The 24,235-nt window shown below is 46.7% G+C and overlaps 1 protein-coding gene across 3 annotated transcripts in view; it reads right to left on the reverse strand.

Annotated features, from left to right (window-relative positions):
• The window catches only part of LOC142568069 (uncharacterized), a 368,896-nt gene that overhangs the window by 212,895 nt on the left and 131,766 nt on the right, over nt 1-24,235 (reverse strand). For all 3 annotated transcript variants that reach the window (XM_075678155.1, XM_075678154.1, XM_075678153.1), the window contains exons 9-10: nt 11,460-11,653; nt 4,841-5,015 (exon numbers count right to left, since the gene is read on the reverse strand). In XM_075678155.1, coding sequence (XP_075534270.1) covers nt 4,841-5,015; nt 11,460-11,653 — 369 coding nt within the window. The remainder of the gene's footprint in view (nt 1-4,840; nt 5,016-11,459; nt 11,654-24,235) is intronic.

Consider the following 24,235-nt stretch of genomic DNA (forward strand, 5'->3'; position numbering starts at 1 on the left):
TGTTAATTATTTTGCTTGTAAGTGTGCTGCGTACACATAGCGGTTACTTTGAACGAAGAATTTGTGTAAAAAAGAAGGCTGACAGTCGTTTGGACCGAAAAACTTTCGACATAACGTCGCTGAAATGTGCGACCCTCACGGTAACTAAAAATTTTGTGTATGTGTGTGTGTGTGTGTGTGTGTGTGTGTGTGTGTGTGGAAACGAATGCGCCAACAGTCTTCTTGCCGCTGAGTGCTTGTCGTGTAGCGATTACACAACGACTGTTGTGTCTTGCGGTTCAATGCTACGAGGCAGTGCAACTGTCGTGACATTCTGAAGCGGTGGTATCGTGCCAGCGAGTCTCCTCGATCGTGTTCGGGCTGCCAGAGCGATCTAATCTTGCGGCACACCAACATCGAGCGTAGTGTATGGGCGTGTGTGAATGCGGGTTGACTATTCTCGTGAACCGTGCGACGTCGCCACGTAAACTTGAATCATGATGCGCATTGTTGCGTTTATGCCTTTTCGCCTCCGTGCACCACTAAAGCCCGTAAGAATTACAGGGCCCTTATACGAAACGCACGCGGATTGGCCTAGCTATTACTGCACTGTGTTTTGCTGGCAATCCGTGTGCCGGTTCTGGTGTTTTTCTTATGTTAATTTGCAGTTGTGTGTTTTTCATCAGTAAAATGGCTACGCCGATTATTGAAACATCTTCGAGTGTAAGGGAAACTTGGAAGGAACGAGCTCGCAGCTGTATGTAATCTACTTTGATATATTGTATTACACTTTATTATTTGATGGCTGATAGCAGTGGCCATGCAGAATTTGTTTTAAAAGCAGAGTAATGCAGGCACTTAGGAATAAATTTATTAACATATGCAATGCACCAAACACGATTAGGATATGCGGAGTTGGATAACTTTTTGGACATATTGTGAAGCGCAGTTAATAATGCATGCACAAACACAGGAAAGTGTAAATTTAGAATTCGCTGCTGAAATTTGCTGAAATTGCGCATGTAACGCAATGCAGGTATTTGTCAGCGAGTTAATGCGCTTCTGCCACACTATTTACTTGCATGCTAGGTCATGCTGTACTTGCTAAGTCATCGGGCTCATAATGCACTAAAATCAATGATCTCCACAAACTTTGGCCGTCAACATTCATGCGCGCGAATGAAATACTATCGCAGCTCTGCACACACACGTGTATAGTTTCTCTCGCACCTTCATATCGCTCTACATTACTTTCCTAGCATAGTCGTGCAGTTACCAACGGTTCAGTCTTTCTGTCCAATTCTATGCGACCACATTTATCTTCTGGTTGGCTTTTGTTTGCCGCGCGGGATGCAAAATAACTTCTTGCCATCCTCCGTCTGATCTCGGCACCCACCCGCACAGCGACAAGGCATTTCGCTCCTTCGCATCCTAGGTCATACTGAGCTATTCAGCGGGCTCATAACGAACTAAAATAAATATTCACTACAAACTTCGGTCATCCACATTCATGCACGTGAGTGAAATACTATCACAGCTCGACACACGCACATGTATACTTTCTATCGCACCTTCGTATCGCTCTACGTTACCTGCCTCGCACAGTCATGCAGTTAGCGACGGTTTAAAGCCCTTCCGTTAAATTCTGTAACCATACTTTTCTTCTGGTTAGGTTCTGGTTGCCGTGCGGGATGCAAAATAACTTTTTGCCATCCTTCGTCCGGTTTCGGCACCCAACCGCACAGCAACAAGGCATTTCGGCCCTCCTGGAACGAAATTATCACAGCAATGTGCATAGCACAACAGGCGAAACGCACGCACTTCGCCCGGCGCGCAGGAACTTTCATGGTGGCAAAGGGGCGGAGCAAGGTCACATGTCACCGTTCAGTTTATCACTGGCGTCGTCGGCTGGATCAAAGCCTGTCGATACTTTGAAATTATTGAGGGACCTTAGACCGATCGGGCTGCTCACATGTGTACGGTGAAGCTCCATCACCGCAACAGTGCAGTATTTTCCTGTGTATAAGTTGAGGTTTTTCTTTTTCCTGAAATTTTCGTCGGTGCATTCTACATGTGGTGCGACTTATTTACAGCTGTTGCTTTTTGGAAAAAAAAACTGTCGTCAAAATCGGTTTGAATGACTTGGCCACGCGAAATGCGCGGGGTTCTTCTCGTGATGGAGTTGCGGAGCGCAGTGCAAGAAGGATGGAGCAGCAACGCAAGCGGCGGCGGGCTGAGTCGACCGGCTCCGAAGTCGTCCCATCTGCAGATCCCTTTCAAGATGTGCCGTGCACCGCTGCCCAAACTACGCAATTGCTACCAGCGTACAAGCCACCACCCCTCCCTCCCCGCCTTCCTCTCTTGTGCGCGATTCATCTCACCGTCACACGCTTCCACTCGCACATACAGCATATGGCGCGCGGGGACAATGTTATCTCCCTTGGACTTGTTACAGTACATCGCGGCGACCACGACGGCAGAAATGCCCCTGGAGTAGCCATATCATTGTTTGTGCGTGACCCGTGTTCACAAAGTGAAACGTCACTTTTTTTTTTATATCGCTTCCAGAATGAACAGATTCGTTTTATACACCGGAGCGATATATACAGTCGCACCCACTTATAATGATACTGGTTTTAACAATATATTGGTTATGACAATGAGAAGCAGTTACACTGTTAACTTTTTAATTTTTTCCATGACAAAATAACCCCCTTACTAGAATGCCCCGATGCTGCATTATCGGTTATAATGATGAAGTCTGGCTGCTGGGTGTCCGAGCCAAATGGTAGTGAAATGCGAAATCCTTGAAAAGGACAAAAATTAAATTCCTGTCGCTGTATGATGGGCCGCTGCTCTAACAGCTGCCGCACGCTCATTTTCCAGCCTTCCCTGCAACCCTCTTTCCTGTCACTCATCCACCCCTCCAAACACGAATGGACCACGCCAACTATGCTGCTTGCATGTTGCTGCGCTGGCTCCTCATTGAGCGCTATTCTGCTAACGGATTAAGTTGCTCGCATTCACCTTTGTTGGTTGTGTCGAAATAATTCCCGGCCATGTGGTTTCTTGCCTCGTATGACTCGCCGCCAAAATGTAGGATGGCTGACTCGTCCGCTGACCATTGGCAATGCACGACGTTGCCAATGAAAAGAAAGTGCACGGCTATAGATTTAGAAACTATAAGTGCTTCTAACTGATGAGGCAATCGTCGCAAACATGCTTGCATCAGATAGCGACGACAACACTGACATGGTAGGGCAGACTGCCTCAACGTTGTCTTCACAGGAGGCCCAGCAGATGCTTCAGTTCCTCCAGTGCTCTGTTTTGCCTTAGAGAAGGATGTCAGCAAGCTTCGCGTAATGCATGCACGGTGGCAGCGATAGGGTTTTCTCGTGAAAGCCAGTTAGACGTACGTAGTGAGATGCCTTGTTGCGATCTCGCTTCAGCCTTTCTTCTGGATTTCTCAAGCTGATAGACTGCCGTGGCAGCCTTCTTGCAATTATTAAAGGCCCCTTTTTGGACCACCAAAGCGATGCCTCGGCGGAGCTCACATATCGCTTGCCACCCGTGACACCTCTTTGCAGTTGTTATAGCAGTGCCATTCTTTAATGCGAACAGCCACAGCTCGTTACATGCAATTGGAGCGCCCAGGAAGCAGCTAAACGAGTGAATGCAATCAGCGTCCGGATGAAGAAAAGTGGTGAGGAGAGGCACTGGCCTCCCTGCCATTATTGTTTTATCACATCAGTTCTGCAATCCCCCCAATTTCGATTTTTTTTCTTGCAGCCCAGTTATAGCAATTATCGGTTACAGCAATGCAATTTTCATGGCACTTGAAAATTGTTATAAGTGGATTATAAGTGGATGTTTGTTTTTTTCGGAAAAACTGCCGCTTTGAGGAGATGCGACTTATACATAGGTGTGACTTATACACCGAAAAATATAGCAGTATGGAGAGGCTTCCGTTCACGCTTCCACCCATACATTGAAACGACCAACTCGCCTGTGGTTACCGGAATACTGGACAGCCTCGACGCAGCGACAGAATGTTTGCAACGCATGCTGCTTCGATAGCTCTCGCTTGGGATTGACCGCCAGGCGGCTGGCAGAGGTTGGAGAGGCTTCGTGCGCTGGCTTCAAGACAACCAGAAGTAGACAGCACAACGTCCCATCATGACGCAGAGCCAGTGAAGGCGGAGCTTAGCCCCAATCACTCGATAAACAAGTTGAGGAGAAAACGCATGGTTATGGAGGAGAGTAACTTGTAAAATCCGTAGCTCTCTTAATATGAGGCGCTTTACACAAATTTTGGTGTGAATCATTTACTGTAGCTGTACCCTATGCATCCGCAAAATTTGTTCGAAGCGCTTCAGGGACCCTTTAGAGGCACAAATAGAGACGAAGTGTTTCGGCGTTGCTGTCATTTACCACGGCCGCTAGATAAACACTTTTAAACACGCTTTTATCTAGCGGCCGTGCATTGACGTATGATTTCCCGTGAAAGACTATGGCAATGCAGACTCTGCCACTGCGTTTTGGTTGGATGCTTGCGCCGTTTTTGTTCTTTTTGCGTCGCACATTTGCAGTGATCTGACCTCTTCGAACTCTGGGAGTTATCTGAATTGACCAGTGTGTGGCCAGATACATCCAAATTAACAAGAGTTTGATTGCACTAAATAATGCATACGCCTACCGGGATCAGAGGAGGCATCGAATTATCCAATTTTCCAAGTTAAAAAAGTCTTGCTGTATTGATATTGTGGTACTAACACAACTAAAATCATTTTTCTCTTCAGTGGCCCCTTTAACCCTTTCTGTCCAGCAGGCCCGCAGACAAACACAGACAGGTGAAACCCACCTGGTCTTGGCGAGCATGCCACGCATCTTCTGCAGCTCCTCGCGCAACTGCAGCATCTCACACTTGAGTGCCTCGACCTGCTGGTCGCGTTCGGACTGCTCTCTCTCCTGGCACTGAAGTCGCTCCAGCTCCATCTGTGCACACCGGTCTCGCTGGGCCTCCAGCCGCTGCTCCACTAGAAAAGGCACGGCACTCAACCATTTAATGTCTATGCATTGAAGGCGACCTGCAACTACACCTTGGACCAAGCAAGAATTTTAAATGGTGTGCATATAAAGCCGCCACAGTGCTAAATTGTATGTTTGACATAGGAGTGGATGCACAAAGAAAGCTTGAAGAGCTAGAAAAAATATTTTGCTGAGTGAAGATGGCGAGAAGAGCTCACAATCACACATGAACACCGAAGTTAGAGACATCTCGTTTCCCACCTCCAAAGGCGGCGATCTTGGTATTGTTCGAAAGCTCCAAAGCTTTGCCTGTTTCATCCTTCCGTTCCTGCCCTCCTCTTTACAATGGTCGCATGGGAAAAGAGCAGACACAAGCATAAAGAAATGAGGGCCAGTTTGACAAACCCCGTGGTGCACACAGCCCCCTCTATTGGCGCAGTGTAATGGTACACCAAGAGACTTTTAGATGGCTGTTGCTATGGCAACTGGTGCATCAATGCTGCCGGCAGAGGGCTAGCCCGTTAGGCATGCTTCGAAAACGTTGTTTATATGCTGTTTTTCTAATGATCACAGTGATCGTAAGTGGCAAATCCATGCTTGTATTAAAAAAAAAAGTTGGAAGCCAGATTTGCATTTGGAATGCAAAGCACAACCCTTATCTGAGCATGTGGTGAATCAGGCCCGCCAGTAAGTGGATTAATTGGATTGCACCAGACAGAGCAAGCCGTTAACATATCTTACAATTGCGTACAATGTTCAGCAGTAAAGCAACAGCAAAGCAGAGCTCTGTGTCGAGTCATGAACTACTTGTTAGATGGAAGAGACATCAGGCGGTGCTTTAGAAAGCCATCGACGATGTGCTGGTACTTAGCCTCGCACCTCTGCGCAAAAGCACGGGTTTTCGCAGTCTAGACCCTACTTTGAGCTGTATCTAATGTCGCTAATAAAAGGGACAGTGCACGTGCAGCTCTAAGAAGCATGAATAACGTGGGACAGTAGCCATGGATTAGGGCTAGTGTTGAACTAAGCGTAGGCACCAGATGGGTGTCCTGGAGTAGAGTGTCTAGCACAGCTAGTGTTGAAGTGTAGAAGCAGTATTTTGCCCTCAAAAACAAACACTCTGACCTGCAAGCACGAAATTCAGACACTTTCATAAACGACTAATGAAATCGCTTTTATGAATAACTTATAACTGCCTCTTTAATATGATTTGCAATGTGCGCCTAATTTCAGCGCTCTGCATCCACAAACAAAAAAGTTAGCTCTGATCCCCTACTTCCCCTTCAGCAGGCAGCAGAAAAAAATGCCAAACAAAAAGCAATAAAATTTTATGAAAAAGAAATAACTAGAAAGAGACAAGAGTCACCTAGAATATGCCATTACAGACTACATGCCTTGTGTTTGAGGTACCGAAAGAGAATACAAAACTTTGGAGGCTATTTTGTCAGAACAATATTTTATTATCTCCATCTCACTCGTGACGCTGATATATTGGCAACCACTTGTTTCTCGGGGCATGCAAATTATTCAATATAGAAATCAAACATTGAATGCTCAAACATATATATTCGTGAACCTGATATCTGTTACAGTAAAACCTTGTTCAATCGCATTTCATGGGACTGAAAAAAATTTCCTAATTAACCGAACATTGAATTATAGAGGGTAATGAAAAAAACAAACAAATGCTTACTACAAGACTTTTATTTACCGCATTAACCGGCAAATCCAATTTCTTTGCACAAAAGCAGCATGGAAGCTGCAATTGTGGCAGTCATCTTGTGGCTGGCTAGCGCTCACAGCGGCAAACGCCTTGCGGCCTCCTTCGCAGTGCAGCCGCGGTGCGCATCTTCCTCAAAGACATGCTTTTCACTATCGCACGCACATACCGATTATTTTTTCACCTGTGAGCTGGTTGCCAACCGATTCTTCGTCTATATGGATGGCTCTCTTGATCCTTGACAGCTTGTTTGTGATATTAAGTGCACAGCCATATATTGCACTGAGTAGAAACGCAAGTGCTGTGAAAGAAGCTGCAGTCGCTATCAACGCGATCATCGATGGCAACTACACAGTTACGAAGGCATGCAGCGAACACAGTGTTGTGCACGACTAAATGCAACAATAAGGTTATAAAGGCACAAATACACACAAAGCATATCCATCATTAGCGTACAATTTCTGCTGATGACTATGACAATGTGGACTCAACTGCTTCCTTTCGGTTGAACGCTAGTGGCATTCCCACTCTTTTGGCTCTCACATTTGCGGCGCTCCACACACACTGAGCTCGGAGAGTTGTCCAAATTAATCGGTGCACAGCCAAATACAGTTGATTAACAAGAGTTTGATTTTGTTAAACAATGCACATGCCTGCCGAAACCAGAGGACGAGTGTGAATTGTCAGATTTTCCTAATCAACAAAGGCATTATTATCGTATTTACTCGATTCTAACGTGCCCTCGATTGTAACACGCACCAGTTTTCCATGACAAAAAAAAAAAGAAAAAGTACAATACCGCACACCTCGCGCTTTCATATAGAAATACTATTTTATCTCATTTGCAAAAGACAGATTTATTCCCAACACACTAAAGTTACGATCAATAAAAACACAAATGGCAGCGGCGTACCTTGCCGCCAAGATTTTCACTGCGCCAATACGACTCACATGGGGCAATAGATATCGCTCGTCTTCGCTATCAGACAACTCCTTATCGCTATCAACAGACCAAAGCATTTGATCCTTGGTGCCGTCCATGGCGTACGAAATCCCACATTTTATTAAAGGCCATGTTGACCATGGCAAGCGGGTTCGTGCACCATGCATCTTTCACCCATCCAGCAAAGTCCTGCAGCGAGGCACGCTTCCTTTTATTGGCGGGCGTGAATTCGTGGAAGCCACTGACAAGCCATTCGGTGTAGAGCGCCCGAATTGTATCTTTCACTGGCTTGTTCAAACAAACATCGAGTGGCTGGAGCTGCGATGTCATGCCGCCAGGTATCACGACAAGGTCGGTGTTGCATGCAGCCAGCTTGTCCTTGATGCGCTGGTCAAGGTGGCACCTGAACACGTCGAGCACAAGCATCCCACGCAGACCCAAACTACCGCTGAGTCTCTTCCACCAAACGTTATCAATCCAGTCAGTGACCAAGTCCGTGGTCATTTTCGTTTGCGTGCATAATCACGCCACTCGGAAACAAGATTCCTTTCGGGAGCGTCTTTCGTCTGAAGATAAGCTACGGGGCAGCTTGTGCCCATCTGCAGTGCAACAAAGCATTGCGGTGACCAGTTTCTTTTTCTTCAGAATAGTGGCTAGCCAGATTTGTTGGTACGAACACATTCTTTTACAAACAGTGCGAATAACAGGACACAAAGGCGCACACAACACAGGCGCTGTGGCGTCGTGCTGTGTCGCTGTGTTAAACACAGCGACACAGCACATGTCATGTGCCTCTCTCTGTGTCCTGTTATTCGCACTGTTTGCAAAAGAACTAGTTTTTTCGTGGCCGGAAGACAAAACGAGCACTTCCTTTGCCCCCTTCTTTTCAACGGTTGTGGTGGCAGGCATGTTAAAGTAGAGCGGCGTCTGATCGGCATTTCCAATCTGTCCGAAGTGGTAGCCGTTTCTATGGCGCAACTTCAAAACGAACAGCTGAAAACTGTGCAATTTCTTTCGATATTCTTCGGGCAATTTTTGGCACATCCCTGTCTGCCTTTTAAGAGAAAAGCCTTTCTTTTTTCATAAAATTTGATAGCCAGCACCTGCTCGTTTTGAAGTCACTCCGCATTAGCTCTTTCTGTAGGGCTAATTGCATTGCCTGTACAGTCGAGTCCCGCTACAACGAAATTGACGGTGCACGAAAAAAAATTCGTAGAAGCGAAAATTTCGTTGTTGTGAAATTCACAAAAATATGGCTAATCTGAACTGGTAAACCACAAACAAACTTTTATTTCCAGAAGTCAAGCAGTGTCGCCTGCTTCCCTTTTTTTCCTAGGAGCATCATGATGCGATTTTCGCATTCGGCGAGTAGCTGCATCGCGACGTCGTCATCATGCACAGCCACGCTGTTTCTGATGACATCGAACGCATCCAGTACGCGAGATGTGGCTGGTGGATGCAGGTCTGGCACTTCGTCGTCATCCGACTGCTCCCCGTCGTCGCGGACACTTTTTATGATGTCCTCATCGCTCAATTCTTCACGGGCGATCACATTGACGTCAGCGTCGATGAAGTCGTCCAGCTCGACACTGGATGGCACACTTCCGGCACCTTGAAGGGCCGCCCAGGACGCAATTACGTCTGCTGGCGGTTGCACTGCTCCGTTGCAGTCAGCAGCATCCTCAGCGGAGTCTGTGTCTGGGTCTCCTAGCTTGAAGCCAGCGTGCGTGAAGCAGTTCGCGATAACTGGCCGTCCAGTTGCAGCCCACGCAGCAGCCATCATCTGCAGCGCCATGTACAGGTCTAACTTCGTGTCGCGACCGGTCTCCATGTTCAATAGGAGACGCTGCATCACTCGCTGGCGGTAGGCGCACTTCAGACTTCTAATGACACCTTGGTCAAGTGGCTGTATAATCGAAGTGCAGTTCGGTGGAAAGTACTTCAGCTCCACATTTGTGAGCTCCACATCCAGAATATGATGGGCGGAGCAAATGTCCAGCAATAAGCACACCCGCCGGCCCTGCCTCCTCATGTCGCAGTCGAATGACGCGACCCACTCGGAGAAAATGGCCCGCGTCATCCAGGAGCGGCTGTTGGCGACATACTTTACGGGAAGGCTCCTATTACCTTTGAAGCAACGGGGCCTCGCACTCTTCCCAATGACTAGCGGTGGGCGCTTGTCGGATCCGTCCGCGTTGGCGCACAGCAGCATGGTCACGCGCTTCTTGCTGTGTTTCCCACCGTGGCAACGCTGACCTTTCATTTCGAGGGTTTTTGACGGCAGCATCTCGTAAAACAGGCCTGTCTCGTCAGCGTTATAAATGTCACACTTGGCATAGTCTTTCAACAACACCGAAACGTTCGTGGAGATCCAGGCGGATGCGCTGCCTGTGTCTGCCGATGCCGACTCGCCAGAGAGCGTCTTGCCGACAATGTCATGGCGGGCCTTGAATCTGCTGAGCCAGCCTGTGCTCGCCTTGAAATCGTCGATTCCCAGCAGGCAAGCGTAATTCAGGGCCTTCTGTTGCACGGAGTTTCCACTGATGGGTATGTTTGTCGCCCTTGTCTCGACAAACCACGTGTACATAGCCTTGTCGAGGTCTTCGTGCGCCGACGGCGTCAGCTTCTTCCGCTTGGCTGATGTGCCCGAAGCAAGAGCTTGCGCTATTGCTTCTTTTGACTTCAAGATGGTGGACAGCGAACTTGGAGAAATCCCAAACTTCTTCGCAACGTCGCCTTTCTCTCCACTTGCGACTTCGGCCAGGATCCTAGCTTTATCCTCCAAGGATAAAAACTTTCGACATGACGGCGCCATGTTGGAAAGCACGCTAAAACAGAACGGCTTCTCTGCCGAACACAGTCTGCAAAGCTTTGTCTACATATGGGCACTTCCCTATGCACATGCCCGAGTTATCTTTATGGCGTGCCGGATTCAATAAACATCAGTTGTAAGCGAGCACCAGACCTGTGTCTTCCCTCGTCCACGTCAAAATTTGTGGAACGAGAGGAACGATTCTACCCTCTAAAGATTATGACGTGACCACAGCGCTAGCTCGAATTAGCTGAAAGTTCAAATTATCGAGGTTCTTGAATAATTCTGAAAAGAATAAGCATTCAGTTTGTAAGCAACGAACACAGCGCCGTCACTACCAGGCCCTGTTTTTCTCGGAAACCGAGGTGCTCGAACACACTGAGGAGACAATCCCACAAGTGGCGTTGCATGCCTGCAGCCTCGCCACCACCCCCGGTTCGACATCCCTTCGCTGACCGCAGGCATCTCCCTCCGTCTCAAGCCCCGCGTCTTACGACCCTGGCGGTGTACAGTAGCCTGTGTCGTTCAGAGAGAGTGAAGTTGCATTTCAAAGAGAAAGGTTGTGTGTCTGTTTGCTCCCCCAAGTTTGCGAGGCGCCCTTTTTGCATGGGAGCCGCTTGGGGCGAGCGTATGCGTGTGCCTTACTTTGCGTCGCGTGTTTCTGGCCCACAGTGGCACATTCGCAGGCCACTGTCGACCAGAGCTAGTTTTGTAACCAAGTGCGTGGTTAGCTAGCTGATTCAGTGGTAGAGAACTTTTTTTTTTACTTTATGTTTACAAGTTGTTAGTACTATATTGTCTATTCATCGTGACTTGTGCATTTCTCTGTTTTTCTTGCTTGAAGTCACGGGCCAACCAGCCCCAACACGTGCACTTCCCTTAAGACAGCTGAACGCAATCCTCCAATCTTTTTAATCACCACTCTGAATTGTCATTGCAAAATCTTAAATTAACCAGAAGGAAAAACAAACACGCACACAGCTCACGTTCCCGTTTCCGAATTTTAGCCATGCGAATTTCCTCAAACTGGAACTCCGTGGTGCCCCGGTAGACGCTCGCCTTGTCATACATGGGCCGCGTGGGCAGGTCTGGTGGATCAGGCCGACAGAGCGGCACCTCCCAGCAGTCAAAGCGGTTGCCCTTGTAGACGTCGGCCGACTTCTTGCGCTCACTGCAAAGCAAACACCATGCTTAACCCGCTTCCAAATGTAAGCAACAATTGCATCACATTTACCAAGTGAATTTCATGAGCAGCTTGTATAACATAAGTGACACCTCAATGTAATGCAGTTGTACTCGCAGCGAAATACTTTGTTGAACACGAATTCTGTTAATTTTGAAGTTTTAAAGTGTAAGCACTAACAACAACTTGATAAATTCTCAGAGCTTTTCCGGTGGACAGTGTCTTGTTGGTAGGCATTCATAAACAAATTGCAAGAAGTTTGGACCACTATGGAGCGGTTATGAGTGTCAGGGTCTGCGGCGCAGGTCGCGGCTAGAGCAACGCATCGGCGTGACTCACAGCATCCGAGATTTATGCGAGTTGCATCACACAGCACTGTAAATTTGGAAACTATGGCTGACTACTCAGTGTCCACTGGCATTATCAGATGGTGCCCGTAAATCAAAAACAAAAGTAAAAAGATATGGATACCCACACTGAGAAAAAAAAGTCAGTTTTGCCAGAAAAGTAGAGCACTGATGGCGATAGCAAAGAGACCACAACACAAAGGAAGGTTCGTAGTTTTATCAGTGCCGCACGTGCTCTGGCAAACACGAACAGATTGCACTTAATGACCCCAAACTGTCACAACACAAGCAAACGCTTCGTAGTGTGTCTCAGACAGTTCAGATAACACGACCACCAACACTAGACACTCAGAACAAAATCCCCATGAAGGCACCAAGCATCTCTGCTTGCGCTAGCCGTAGCTCACCTCCAAGATACAGCATGTGGCCCGCGACTGGGCACTTGTGCTGAGGGGGAGGGCAGGTAAGCCCTCCATCCCCCAGCATGTGCTTGTTCATGTGCGTTCACCCCCTACCCGTCCCCTTGCACAGAAGCACCCGCAGCCTATGCAAGTTATTTGCGAACGCGATAAATGCTGCAGTGGTGTTTCCTGCATGGAGCACCAATATAACGTCACTAGAGTAATCTCAGGCTATTTGGGCATTCACTGCCGCGACTGCGGCTGCAATCCCATGTTTGAAACTGCTTCTATTTTGTACAGAGCTGAATGATCAGATGCGTGAGAATGATCAGATGAGTGAGCGTGACAATGTGGTACCCACAGGCTCGGGTGGTGATCTCCTGCTACACTGCAAGGAGTGCGATTGCACTCCCATGTTCAGCAACACATCAGTCGTGGCGAAGGCTAAAACTTGACAGGAAAAAGTTGAGGCCTATCATAACAATAAACTTTACCCCGAGCAGTGTGTAAGCGCACCATCGGTGTTCCTAACCAAGAAACAGCTTTAATTTTTTTATTAGTGTTGCCTTGTATACATAAGGTGATTACTGTGCACTTGATATGCTGTGCCTTGCACACGTTCATTACGGACTTGTGGGATGTTTTCAAGGTTAATGTTCAGTTCTTACTCCAGCCGCCTTCCTGCCACTTTGTCTATGCATGCTTCTTATTTTTTTTTTTTTTTCCTTTCTCAAGTTTGCTGGCATTCTCCTAGTACAGCAATGCGGAAGGATGCTTGGAATAACTTTTGCCTGGGAGGATATTTGTGGCTTCTTGCCAGATTTGTTAGCTATACAAGCTTCAACTACATGCTTGAAATGACCGAAAACTTATTTAAATCGAAACCTGATCATAAAATTAGTTTGTTAAATAGCAAAAAAAAAGATATTCGTCTTTCAATGGAACTTAGACTCGGAAATGAAAATAGTTACATCATGAATTTAGTTAAATTTTGTTATATACAGCAAAATCTCAATGTAATGAACTTCAGGGGACCGCAACAAATTGTTCTTTATTCTGAAAGGTTGTTATAGTGAAAGCCACAAAATGAACCCCATTCCACCCATAAACCTACCAGTTCAAAAGTTGCCACCATTTGAGCTATCTATGGAAGCATCGCTGTTGGCTCTCAGCCAACATCGAATCCGCAGATTCTGGCACCACACACCACCAAAGCACTGTATAAGAGTGGCACGCTCAATACAGACGCTGACACCAAGAAAATCACTGACAAGAAAATCACTGAGGAAGCTGCATCCATGTGACATCCCCCCCAAGCCCAGAGGTTCCACGCACCTAGCTGATATGGCCACAAAAAGAAGTGTGAAAGAAAGAAGGGGCGTGCGTAGAAGCAAAGGCAAGAGGAGAGATGCGCCTCAGTTGCTAGGCGACACTTGTCTAGGCGGAACATGCAATAGAAACACGCGCTGTGTCGTCGCATTTGCACTAGAAGAAAGTTCCCTCCAGCGCCGTCTCAGGTTCTCCGAACCCAAGCACTGCAGCATCCGCTCTCTATGCCTTGTCTGCTAGCCTACTGCTCCGGCTGAGTGAAGGATACAGGGAAATCTAAGGATACCGAGATGCTGGAACATTAAATTGTACTAGTACCGAGATGTTAACATGACAGGGAAACTGAATAATGGTCATTATTCTGAAACGTTCAGTATTATGAAGTTCGTAGTACTGAAATATTTTTACATTGAAACTAGAAGCAATGAGCAGGGGATTTCAGAGATGTTCGTTAATGCTGTGTTTGCAGTAACGAGGTTTCACTGTATTGAGGTTTGACTGTACTATAAAATCCTACACAGAATATAACGCTTAAGTTCAAAGCAATACTTGACTTGTATTCATTCAAAGTGTGCCTGGCATGGTGGCAGCACTTCCCATAACCCAGTCTTTAATGCTAGACATTCAGATTGACATTAATGATGTTGACTGCTTGGTATGACAAATAGATACATCAAAAGCAGCTGGTCCTGATGAATTATCACCAGTTCTTAAACCCGTAGGGAAAGAAAAATGAACACCAAGAAAAAATTTTTTCTGCATTAATGTGCAAACACAATGAGAATGAACTTAATCAATGAAGAGAAAAAATACTTTGCAGCATCTTTTTCAACAATACAGGGGCAAACACCCAGCAAGAAATTGGAAGTCTGCTTCACACTGAGCCACCTATGGTTTCGTTTAGAGTTTGTACATTGAATGTGACCCATTGATGTGCATTTCATTTATTTTACATCACATGTGAAATATCCTTACATCCGGAGATCTTGCATCTGCTGTTCAAAAGAAAGCAAGTCACGTGCCAAACTTCTTCCTAGTTCTATGTTCCTGCTCTAAACCAACAAATGATGGTTGCTGGCTGTCATTCAGCGTCGGCCAAAAATTTCTAGCCAGAAACTTTGTACTCCGTACCAAAATTCGGCAAGGAAATGCTTTTCTGGTATGTTGCCTCTAGGCAACAGTCGTTAAAGCCGAATACTTGTTCTGTAGCTTAATCCGGAATTCCTCTATTTTCCCTCTTACTGCTTACTCATTGATCGGCTTGTTATGTACCAGTTTCTTCCATTCCCTCCTCAAGTCTAGGCTAACTCGAGTTCTTACCATCCTATGGTCACTGCAGCGCACCTTGCTGAGCACGTCCACATCTTGTATGATGCCAGGGTTAGCGCAGAGTATGAAGTGTATTTCATTTCTAGTCTCGCCGTTCGGGCTCCTCCGCGTCCACTTTTGGCTATCCCGCTTGCGGAAGAAGGTATTCATTATCCACATAGTATTCTGTTCTGCAATGTCTACTAATAACTCTCCCCTGCTATTCCCAGTGCCTATGCCATATTCCCCCACTGACTTGTCTCCAGCCTGATGATGATGTATGGCATTTTGTGGCGCAAGGGCCAGGTATGGCCAAAGAGCGCCATGTCTGTGCTAATGAGTTTGCAGTGTACTTATGATTACTATGGAGTTGGTGTGAGGTGGCTGTAAAGAGGCCTTAAAATATACGCTTTACAGTGCGTAAAATCTGTATGATAAAATTATGGCGATGACGTATGACTTGTACTATAAAAATTTAGATGCATATAAAAAGAATGATACGATAGGTATATCAGATTATGAGAAATGCCAGAGCACTACTGCCTCCTTAGAGCCCTTGAAACACAAGGGCCTGGAGGCATGTGCTATGCAAAACAATTATCGCAGTGGCATCCTCTCTCGAGAGGAGGCGCTACGGATTCATGGGACTAATAACAGTTACGACCACATATCTCAGAAAACCTAGCACTGAGTCTGTATTAAAAAGAGGTTCTGGACCAAGAAGCATTGCAGGATGAAGAGGAATGTGCTGTCGGTATGCTAATGAAAAATGTCTCTCTCAGATTCGGCTTCCCGACACTCCAGGAGGACGTGGAGTACGGTCAGCCTCTCCCCGCATCTACCACAGGTTGGAGGCTCACTTCCGGTCAGTAGAAAGTTATGGGTGCCATATGTGTGTCCTATTCTTAAACGACAAAATAGGACATCGGCGCGATTTTGTTGTAGAGGGCCAGAGTCCTAACTGTGGCTTTATTAGGTGGAGCTTATTATATTTTTCCGCGTCCCACATGCGTTGCAAGTGGGCCCGCAGCCGCCTTCGCAAGAAAGGCCTCAGATCTGTGACAGGCACCTCAGCGGTAGGGTTAACGGCTTGCGATGCTATAGACGTGGCCATCTCGTCCGCCAGAACGTTGCCCTCAATGCTCCTATGGCCAGGCACCCAGCATATAATGATATGCTGGTTAGATATGTACGCTTTACACAAGGCGGAATATAGTTCATTAAGTACTGGATTTTTGTGTCTATAGGGTGACATCAAGGCCTTCACGACGCTTAGGGAGTCTGTATATATCGCTGATTTTTGAAGTTTCGATTTTCCTATGTGATTTACAGAAGACAGTACTGCGTAGACCTCGGCCGTAAAGATACTTGTTTCCGGATGCAGTACACCAGATTCTGAGAAGGACGGGCCGAAGGCAGCATAAGACACCCCGGCATTTGACTTCGAAGCGTCTGTGTAGAACTCTGCGCAAGAGTGCTTGTGCTGGAGTTCAAGAAAATGCATTCGGATTTCTATCTCTGGTGCGTGTTTTGTTACTTCTAAAAAGGATATGTCACATTCAATCAGCTGCCACTCCCAAGGTGGTAACACCTTGGTTGGATGCATTAGGCGAAGCTCGAGGAGTGGGACACACATTTGATCACTAAGCTCCCTCACACGAAGCGAGAAAGGCCGTCTTACAGAGGGACGGTTGAAGAAAAGTGTAGTACATGTCATATCGTTAACAGTGTGAAAACATGGACGTTGATGATTGGAATGTATTTTCAGGAAATATGTAAGGCTGATGTAAGTTCTTTGTAGATGGAGGGACCATTCATTTGATTCCGCGTATAAGCTTTCAATCGGGCTAGTTCTGAAAGCGCCAGTGGCTAAGCGGATACCTAGATGGTGGACAGGATCTAGGATCTTTAGTGCGCTCGGAGCGGCTGAGTTATATACGACGGCGCCATAGTCCAATCGTGATCGAATTAGGCTCTTATAAACATTCATCAAACACTTCCTGTCGCTACCCCATGTTGAGTGGGATAGAATTTTAAGTAGGTTCATTGTCCTGAGACATTTTTCTTTAAGATATTTAATGTGCTGTATAAAAGTAAGCTTGGAGTCTAGTATAATACCTAGAAATTTGTGTTCTTTGTTGATAGGTATTTGATATCCACAGACTTGAACACAAGGATCTGGAACCAGGCCTCTCTTTCTAGTAAAAGGAACACAGGAACTTTTGTGAGGGTTGATTTTGAATCCGTTTTCGTCTGCCCACTTGGAAACCTTGTTCAAGCCCTGCTGTACCTGTCTCTCGCACACTGTGAGGTTGCAGGATTTGAAGCCTATTTGTATATCGTCTACGTATACGGAATAAAAGATGGCCGGTGGCAGTGAAGCACGTAGTGTGTTCATCTAAACGATAAAGAGAGTGCAACTCAGCACGCCTCCCTGGGGTACACCAGTTTCCTGCGTAAAAGGACGTGACAGTGCATTACCAACTTTTACTCGGAAGGTACGATTTGACAAATAGCTTTCTATTAGGACGAGCATATTGCCACGGATGCCAATTCCCGACAAGTCTCTCAAGATTCCGTAGCGCCACGTGGTGTCGTACGCCTTCTCCATATCGAGGAATACGGATAGGAAATATTGTTTATGTAGAAAGGCGTCGCGAATGTTTCCCTCAGTGCGCACAAGGTGATCGGTTGTGGACCGCCCTTGTCTAAAGCCACACTGGAAGGGATCGAGAATATTGTTGAGTTCAAGGAAATGTACAAGTCTGCAGTTAACCATTTTTTCAAAAAGCTTACAAAGACAATTTGTAAGAGCTATCGGGCGGTAACTTGCCGCTAAGGAAGGGTCTTTACCCTGCTTTAGAACAGGAACCACAATTGCTTCTTTCCATGTGGATGGGAGGTATCCCGCAGCCCAAATAGTGTTGAAAAGTGTGAGAAGTGTAAGTTGTGTGTCAGTATGTAAGTTTCTGATCATGTCATACATGACTCGGTCAGGTCCCGGTGCAGTGCTTTTGCATGTGTTCAATGCAGCTCTCAACTCGGCAATACAGAAAGGCTGGTTATACGGTTCATTCTGTCTGGATTTTCGTAAGATTGGCTTACGTTCTTCTACTTCTTTAAGTTTAAGAAAGGATTGGGAATAGTTGATTGAGCTGGACACGCGCTCAAAGTGCTCCCCAAGTGAGCCTGCCTGATCTTGCAGTGTATCGCCCTGTGTATTTACTAGAGGAAGTGAATATGTTTGTCGCCCTCTAATTCTATTAACCCTGTTCCAGGCTTTAGCCTCATCTGTATAGGAGTTGATACCGGATAAAAACTTCTGCCAACTCTCTCTTCCGGCCAGTCGGCGGGTTCACCTGCCTTGGGATTTTACTTTTTTAAAATTGATAAGATTCTCCGCAGTGGGGGAGGGGCGTAGCAACCCCCACGCTTTGTTCCGATTCCTACGAGCGATTCTGCATTCATCGTTCCACCACGGGACATGCCGTTTGCATGCCGAGACACTTATTTCACGTATGCATTTAGATGCGGCATCTATTATGACGGCTGTGAAATACTGCACAGCAGCATCAATTTCTAACGAGGGCATCTCATCCCATGATATACTACTAGATAAGTTTCGGAATCTCTCCCAATCAGCTGTGTCTATCTTCCACCTAGGAGCTTGTGGAGGATATTCGTTTTCTTTAGATGTTCTTATGAGTATGGGGAAGTGGTCGCTTCCGTAAGGATTGTCGTTAACTTCCCATTCAATTTCGGGCAGTATTGACGGGGAAACTATACTAAGATCAATTGAAGAAAATGTTCGGTTTGCGAGACAGTAATAAGTGGCTTCCTTCTTATTCAGCAGACACGCACCGGATGAAAAAAGGAATTGTTCAACGAGGCGACCTCGCGCATCAGTACGAGAGTCGCCCCACAGGGAGCTGTGCGCATTGAAATCGCCAAGAACAACATAAGGTTCTGGCAATTGATCTATCAAGGACTGAAATTCATGTTTGTTTAGATGGTAATGCGGAGGTATGTAAAGCGAGCAAAAGGTGATGAGTTTGTTTAGTAGGACAGCTCGAACCGCCACTGCTTCAAGGGGCGTTCGTAGCTGTAAAGGTTGACAGGCTATAGTTTTATGAGTCAGAATCGCAACACCACCCGATGATGCGACGGCATCATCGCGATCTTTGCGAAACGTAACATACGTACGGAGAAAGTTTGTGTGTTTGGATTTTAAGTGTGTTTCCTGTAAACACAGCACTTTCGGATTATGTTTGTGGATGAGTTCTTGCAAATCATCAAGGTTTTTAAGGAGACCTCTGATGTTCCATTGAATAATTTGTGTATCCATATTTAAAGAAAACTGGTGCTGTGTTTACGGAAGCGGAAGTGATGCCTTAGGTTACAGAGCTCTTTCGAGGCCCTGTAACGGGGGTTCTGCTCTTTCTCGAGCGTTCGAGCGAGTCTCGGCACTCCTTAGGCGTTTGGTATGCCTTGACGACAGGTGTAGTGTCCATTGCCTCCTGAGAGACGCCGGACAAGCGCTCTTGGGAGCGCGAGCTTTTCCGAGAGAGTCCTGCCCCGGAAGGCAAGACCCCTGTGCCCACCAGCCCGGAGGTCGATGGGGCTCCCTGAGGGATTTGGCTGCGCTGGCCGTTGCCAGCGCTGGAAGAGGCCTCGGAGCTTGGGGCAGCCTCGGCTGCGCCCACCTTCGGGGTCGATGGTCCCCTCTGCTGTGTTGACGGAGCAGCGCTAGCTGCAGCCACCGCAGGGGCAGATGGCGTAACTGCCAACTCACTGCCTATGGGTCGGACAGCCGCCGGAGGCCGTTGTGACGCTGCCCCCTTACGCGCCACATCGGCAAAGCTGCTCTTAGACAGGAATGACACCCGCCTACGTGCCTCTTTGAAAGATACGTTTTCTTTGACTTTGATTGTGACAATCTCTTTTTCTCCTTTCCAGGACGGGCAGGACCGCGAGTATGCTCGCCCTCACAGTTGACACAATGTAGAGTGTTCTGGCACGTTTCGGAGGAATGTTCTTTGTCACTGCACTTGGCACATGTCAGCCGGCTTCGACAGTTCCGTGAACTGTGGCCGAACCTTTGGCACTTAAAGCATCTAAGAGGATTGGGCACGTATGGCCTAACACGAAGTTTGATATAACCGGCCTCGATGGACTCGGGGAGGACACTTGAACCGAAAGTGAGTATCAGGTGTTTTGTTTGGATTTCTTTTCCATCTCGCCTCATCTTAATTCTTTTGACATTTATAACATTCTGTTCGCTGAAGCCCTCCAAGAGCTCAGCCTCAGTGAGCTCCAGCAAATCATCGTCTGAGACAACGCCGCATGAGGTATTAACGCGATAGCGTTAAGGAGCTCGTGTCGCAGAAAAGCCGGTGTCGTCTGCGTCGGTGTTGGTGTCGGCGTCCGCGGCGTTGGCCGTGAGCGATAAATCACGGCAGGCACTTCATAAATAAAAAGCAACTTCCAAGATGGGCTGGGTGGGAATCGAACCAGGGTCTCCGGAGTGTGAGACTGAGACGTTACCACTGAGCCAAGAGTTCGATGCTTCAAAGCGGTACAAAAGCGCCTCTAGTGAACGCGGTGTTGCCTTAGAAACGAGGTGTTTCTAAGGCTCAGGCGTGCGTCGCTTGCTCAGGCGCACATTTCGTTGTCGCGCGGAACGCTGCGTTGCTCGACGCTCACCGCGTCCGATGTGGGGCGCGTAGTCGTTGTGCGGTAGCCCGTTGTCTTACACCCCTTGGCGGGTCGACGGGAACGCTGTCGCGTTCCACTCTTGAAGGCGAAGCTTAAGCGTCCTCCAATTTTTCATCGTGCGGTGCGGGGTTGTGTTGCCTCCGCCGGGGGGCCTTAGAGGTCCAAACACCCAGCATCAGCTCAACCCCCAGGATCCCCTTTTCCCCGGACACTGCTAAGCCGCGCACGGCTACACGCGGGAGGGTCCAACCCTCGTGTGCTCGGGTATGTGGTGTCGCAACACACCTTGTCTCCAGCCTGCTTCTTGCCTACCTTGGCATTGAAGTCGCCCATCAGTATAGTGTATTTTGTTTTCACTCTACCCATTGCCGATTCCACGTCTTCATAGAAGCTTTCGACTTCCTGGTCATCATGACTGGATGTAGGGGCGCAGACCTGTACAACCTTCAATTTGTACCTCTTATTAAGTTTCACAACAAGGCCTGCCACCCTCTCGTTAATGCTATAGAATTCCTGTATGTTACCAGCTATATCCTTATTAATCAGGAATCCGGCTCCTAGTTCTCATCTCTCCGCTAAGCCCCGGCAGCACAGGAGGTGCCCGCTTTTTAGCACTGTATATGCTTCTGTCCTCCTAGCCTCACTGGGCCCTATTATATCCCATTCGCTGCCCGCTAATTCCTCCAATGGCACTGCTAGACGCGCCTCACTAGATAACATTCTAGCATAAAATGTTGTCAGGTTCAGATTCCAATGGCGGTCTGTCCGGATGTGTAGGTTGTGTGTAGGTTGTAATAACTTCCTATTCAGATACTGGTTGCTGAAACACTGTATATGCTCGACGTAGTAGTTCTGCGGAAACCTGCAAGGTGGAGAGAAGTAATGAATAAAGGCAAAAGTGGATGTCCGATTTTCCCTTTATTCATTACTTCTCTCCACCTTGCGGGTTTCTGCAGAACTACTACGTCAAACTCTTGCCTTTGCTCTGTGTTGTCGACAAATTCGACTTCGCCCTGCCATCTGCTAGCTGCCTGGTTAGCTCAGATGGTAGAGCAGCTGCCCCGGAAAGGCAGTGGTCCCGGGTTCGAGTCCCGGACCAAGACGAATTTTTCTTCCAACTATAAGGCTTTTCTTTCGAGGAACCCGTACGGGTTTCCTTTGTAGCAATTGCTACGAATGGGTGGATGTCTGATTTTCCCTCTATTCACTGTATATGCTCATAGCACAGCTGCATGTAAGACAGGCTGTCGCCTTCGAAAAATAATGGGAGATTAGAAACTGACACATATACTTATTTTTATCGGGCAACCACGTTTCGCCGCCTAACAAATGTAATCGCACAGCGTGAGACGCGCCTGCATGTATCTGAAGTTTCTGGAAAGTTATTGATGCTTCTATCCGTTGTCTGTTGTCGCTGAACCTTATGTTATCTGATTTCATCAACTCACGCGAATGGTGTAGAACTTTGCGGAAGGCACGCGGGTCCGAACGATTAGTCTGGAACATTCGACGACTGCTCTATAAAAGCCGACGCGCTTGACCCGCTGATCAGATTTCCGACGATCGCCGACCGTGTTCGCCGCTATCGTTGTGTTATAAGTGTAGCCTGTTTTTGTGGGCACAGGTTCGCCCAATAAAAGCTAGTTTTGTATTCCACCGTATTGCTGCTTTCTTCACCGTCACTACCACGTGACAAAACGAATGGTTCAACGCATTTGCTAGTAATGCTCCAGAAATCTTCATGTTGTTCAGTACTTCTGCCAAATATTGCATTTAGTTTGAACCACATGTCCCCAGTGTATTGCCTCAATGAAATCAAGTGTTTAGAATAGCATCTGTTTTTAGCAACAGAAAGTTATTTAATGATGTGATTTCCAAGTTTTTTTAAAGCAACCAGTGCACCAGGACATCTAGTTTGAATTAATGAAGGTATGTGAATAAAAAAAAGTTTTCTGTTCTCTTTTTTTTTTTTTTAATGCAAGAAGTCAGTTGTTATCCATGGCTTACGAACATTGTTTGGTCGTTCAAATGTTTTTTGTGGAAAGCATGAATTGTAGATGTAAGCAGTTTTAAGAACCTGTCGTAGGCAACTTCTGGATTATGTTCACTCAGAGCATCATCCCAGCTTACATGTGCGATAGATTCATGAAAAGTGGTTAATGTGAAAGAGTTAATTGATCTATAAGAAAGGTATGCTACTGGTGTAGAGTGATCAATAACTCTACAAGGTTCATTTACAGAAATAAATGTTGGGAGATATTCGCTGAGGCAGTAGTTAGACATCAGACTGCGCACAGCGCAACTCAACATTTTTAATGATGAGATCAAGAAGCGTTTCTGTGGTTGTTGCCAGCCACATTGGTAAGTCATTACAAAACACTAAACCAGTTGAAGCCAATAAAATGTTCCTTCAAAACTATATTCCCTAAATTTGGTGGTATGAGCTAAATTACTAGATAAGACAAAGACCAAACTTCAAAAATGAATTTCATACCTAAATTTCATTGCTGGTACATCAGTGTGATGTCATGGATTTGAAGGTATTTTTTCATGTAGGCAGCTGTGGTGCAGTAAAAAGCACCACAGGTTATCAAGTTCAGTCTCTGGCACATATAAAAGACAATGTAGCCCACCTGTGCCAATAAAAGCTTAACGAGGCCCAAGCAGAAAAATTCATGGCAAGCTGGTAGGTCAAGTTGGCATTACCACCCATCTCGTTTATACGCCTTTTCTGGCTTACCAAGTCTACTCAACGTGAAAGTGGCCCTGTTTCGTATTGCAGAAGAGCAATTTACAAATGCAGCTGAACTTATTTTAAACATGGACAAATAGCAACTATGTGATGGTCCAATGTTAACCGCATGTTCGCAAAAAGCATGTAGACGGGAGCATAATCTGCGTAGCCTGTCTCTTCTTCCCGATGCAAGCCGCCTATTAGCGCAATGCAAACTAGTAGCAACCTCACACAGCTGCGCATACTACACAGCGGATAGTGTTCATAACAGCTTTCTACAAAATAGGTTCAGACTTTTAAGTAGAAAATACCTGTGCTTCGGATGCTCATGTTTAGGCAAGCTTGGTTGCTACACATAAGCACGACGCATGCTTATTGCCAGTGTATGCTGTGTTAATAGAGGCAGGATTGCATTGAGAATAAGGAACACCCTAGGAGACGACAGTCGTCTCTGCATGCCCTCTGCAAGTAAGCATTTCACATCGACTGTCTTGCAAAATCTTTCCTTCAATAAGGCCCTGCCGTACACAGAAGCCAGCGCTCACTTGGGTAAGCTAAGAATTCTGTCGGCTGCACCGTGAATGAAGCTGCACGAGGTAACCCAAGTACAGTGGAACCCCATTGATATGTTCCTTGCTGTTGGGTTTCCCTGGCTGCTACATCGTATATTCGCAGTAGGACTTAAAGCCCATTGCCAGCTGTGTATTATGTTCCCACTTGATGCGCCATTGTGTAA

The sequence above is a fragment of the Dermacentor variabilis genome, unplaced genomic scaffold (assembly GCF_050947875.1).
Source record: "Dermacentor variabilis isolate Ectoservices unplaced genomic scaffold, ASM5094787v1 scaffold_16, whole genome shotgun sequence".
Lineage (NCBI taxonomy): Eukaryota > Metazoa > Arthropoda > Arachnida > Ixodida > Ixodidae > Dermacentor > Dermacentor variabilis.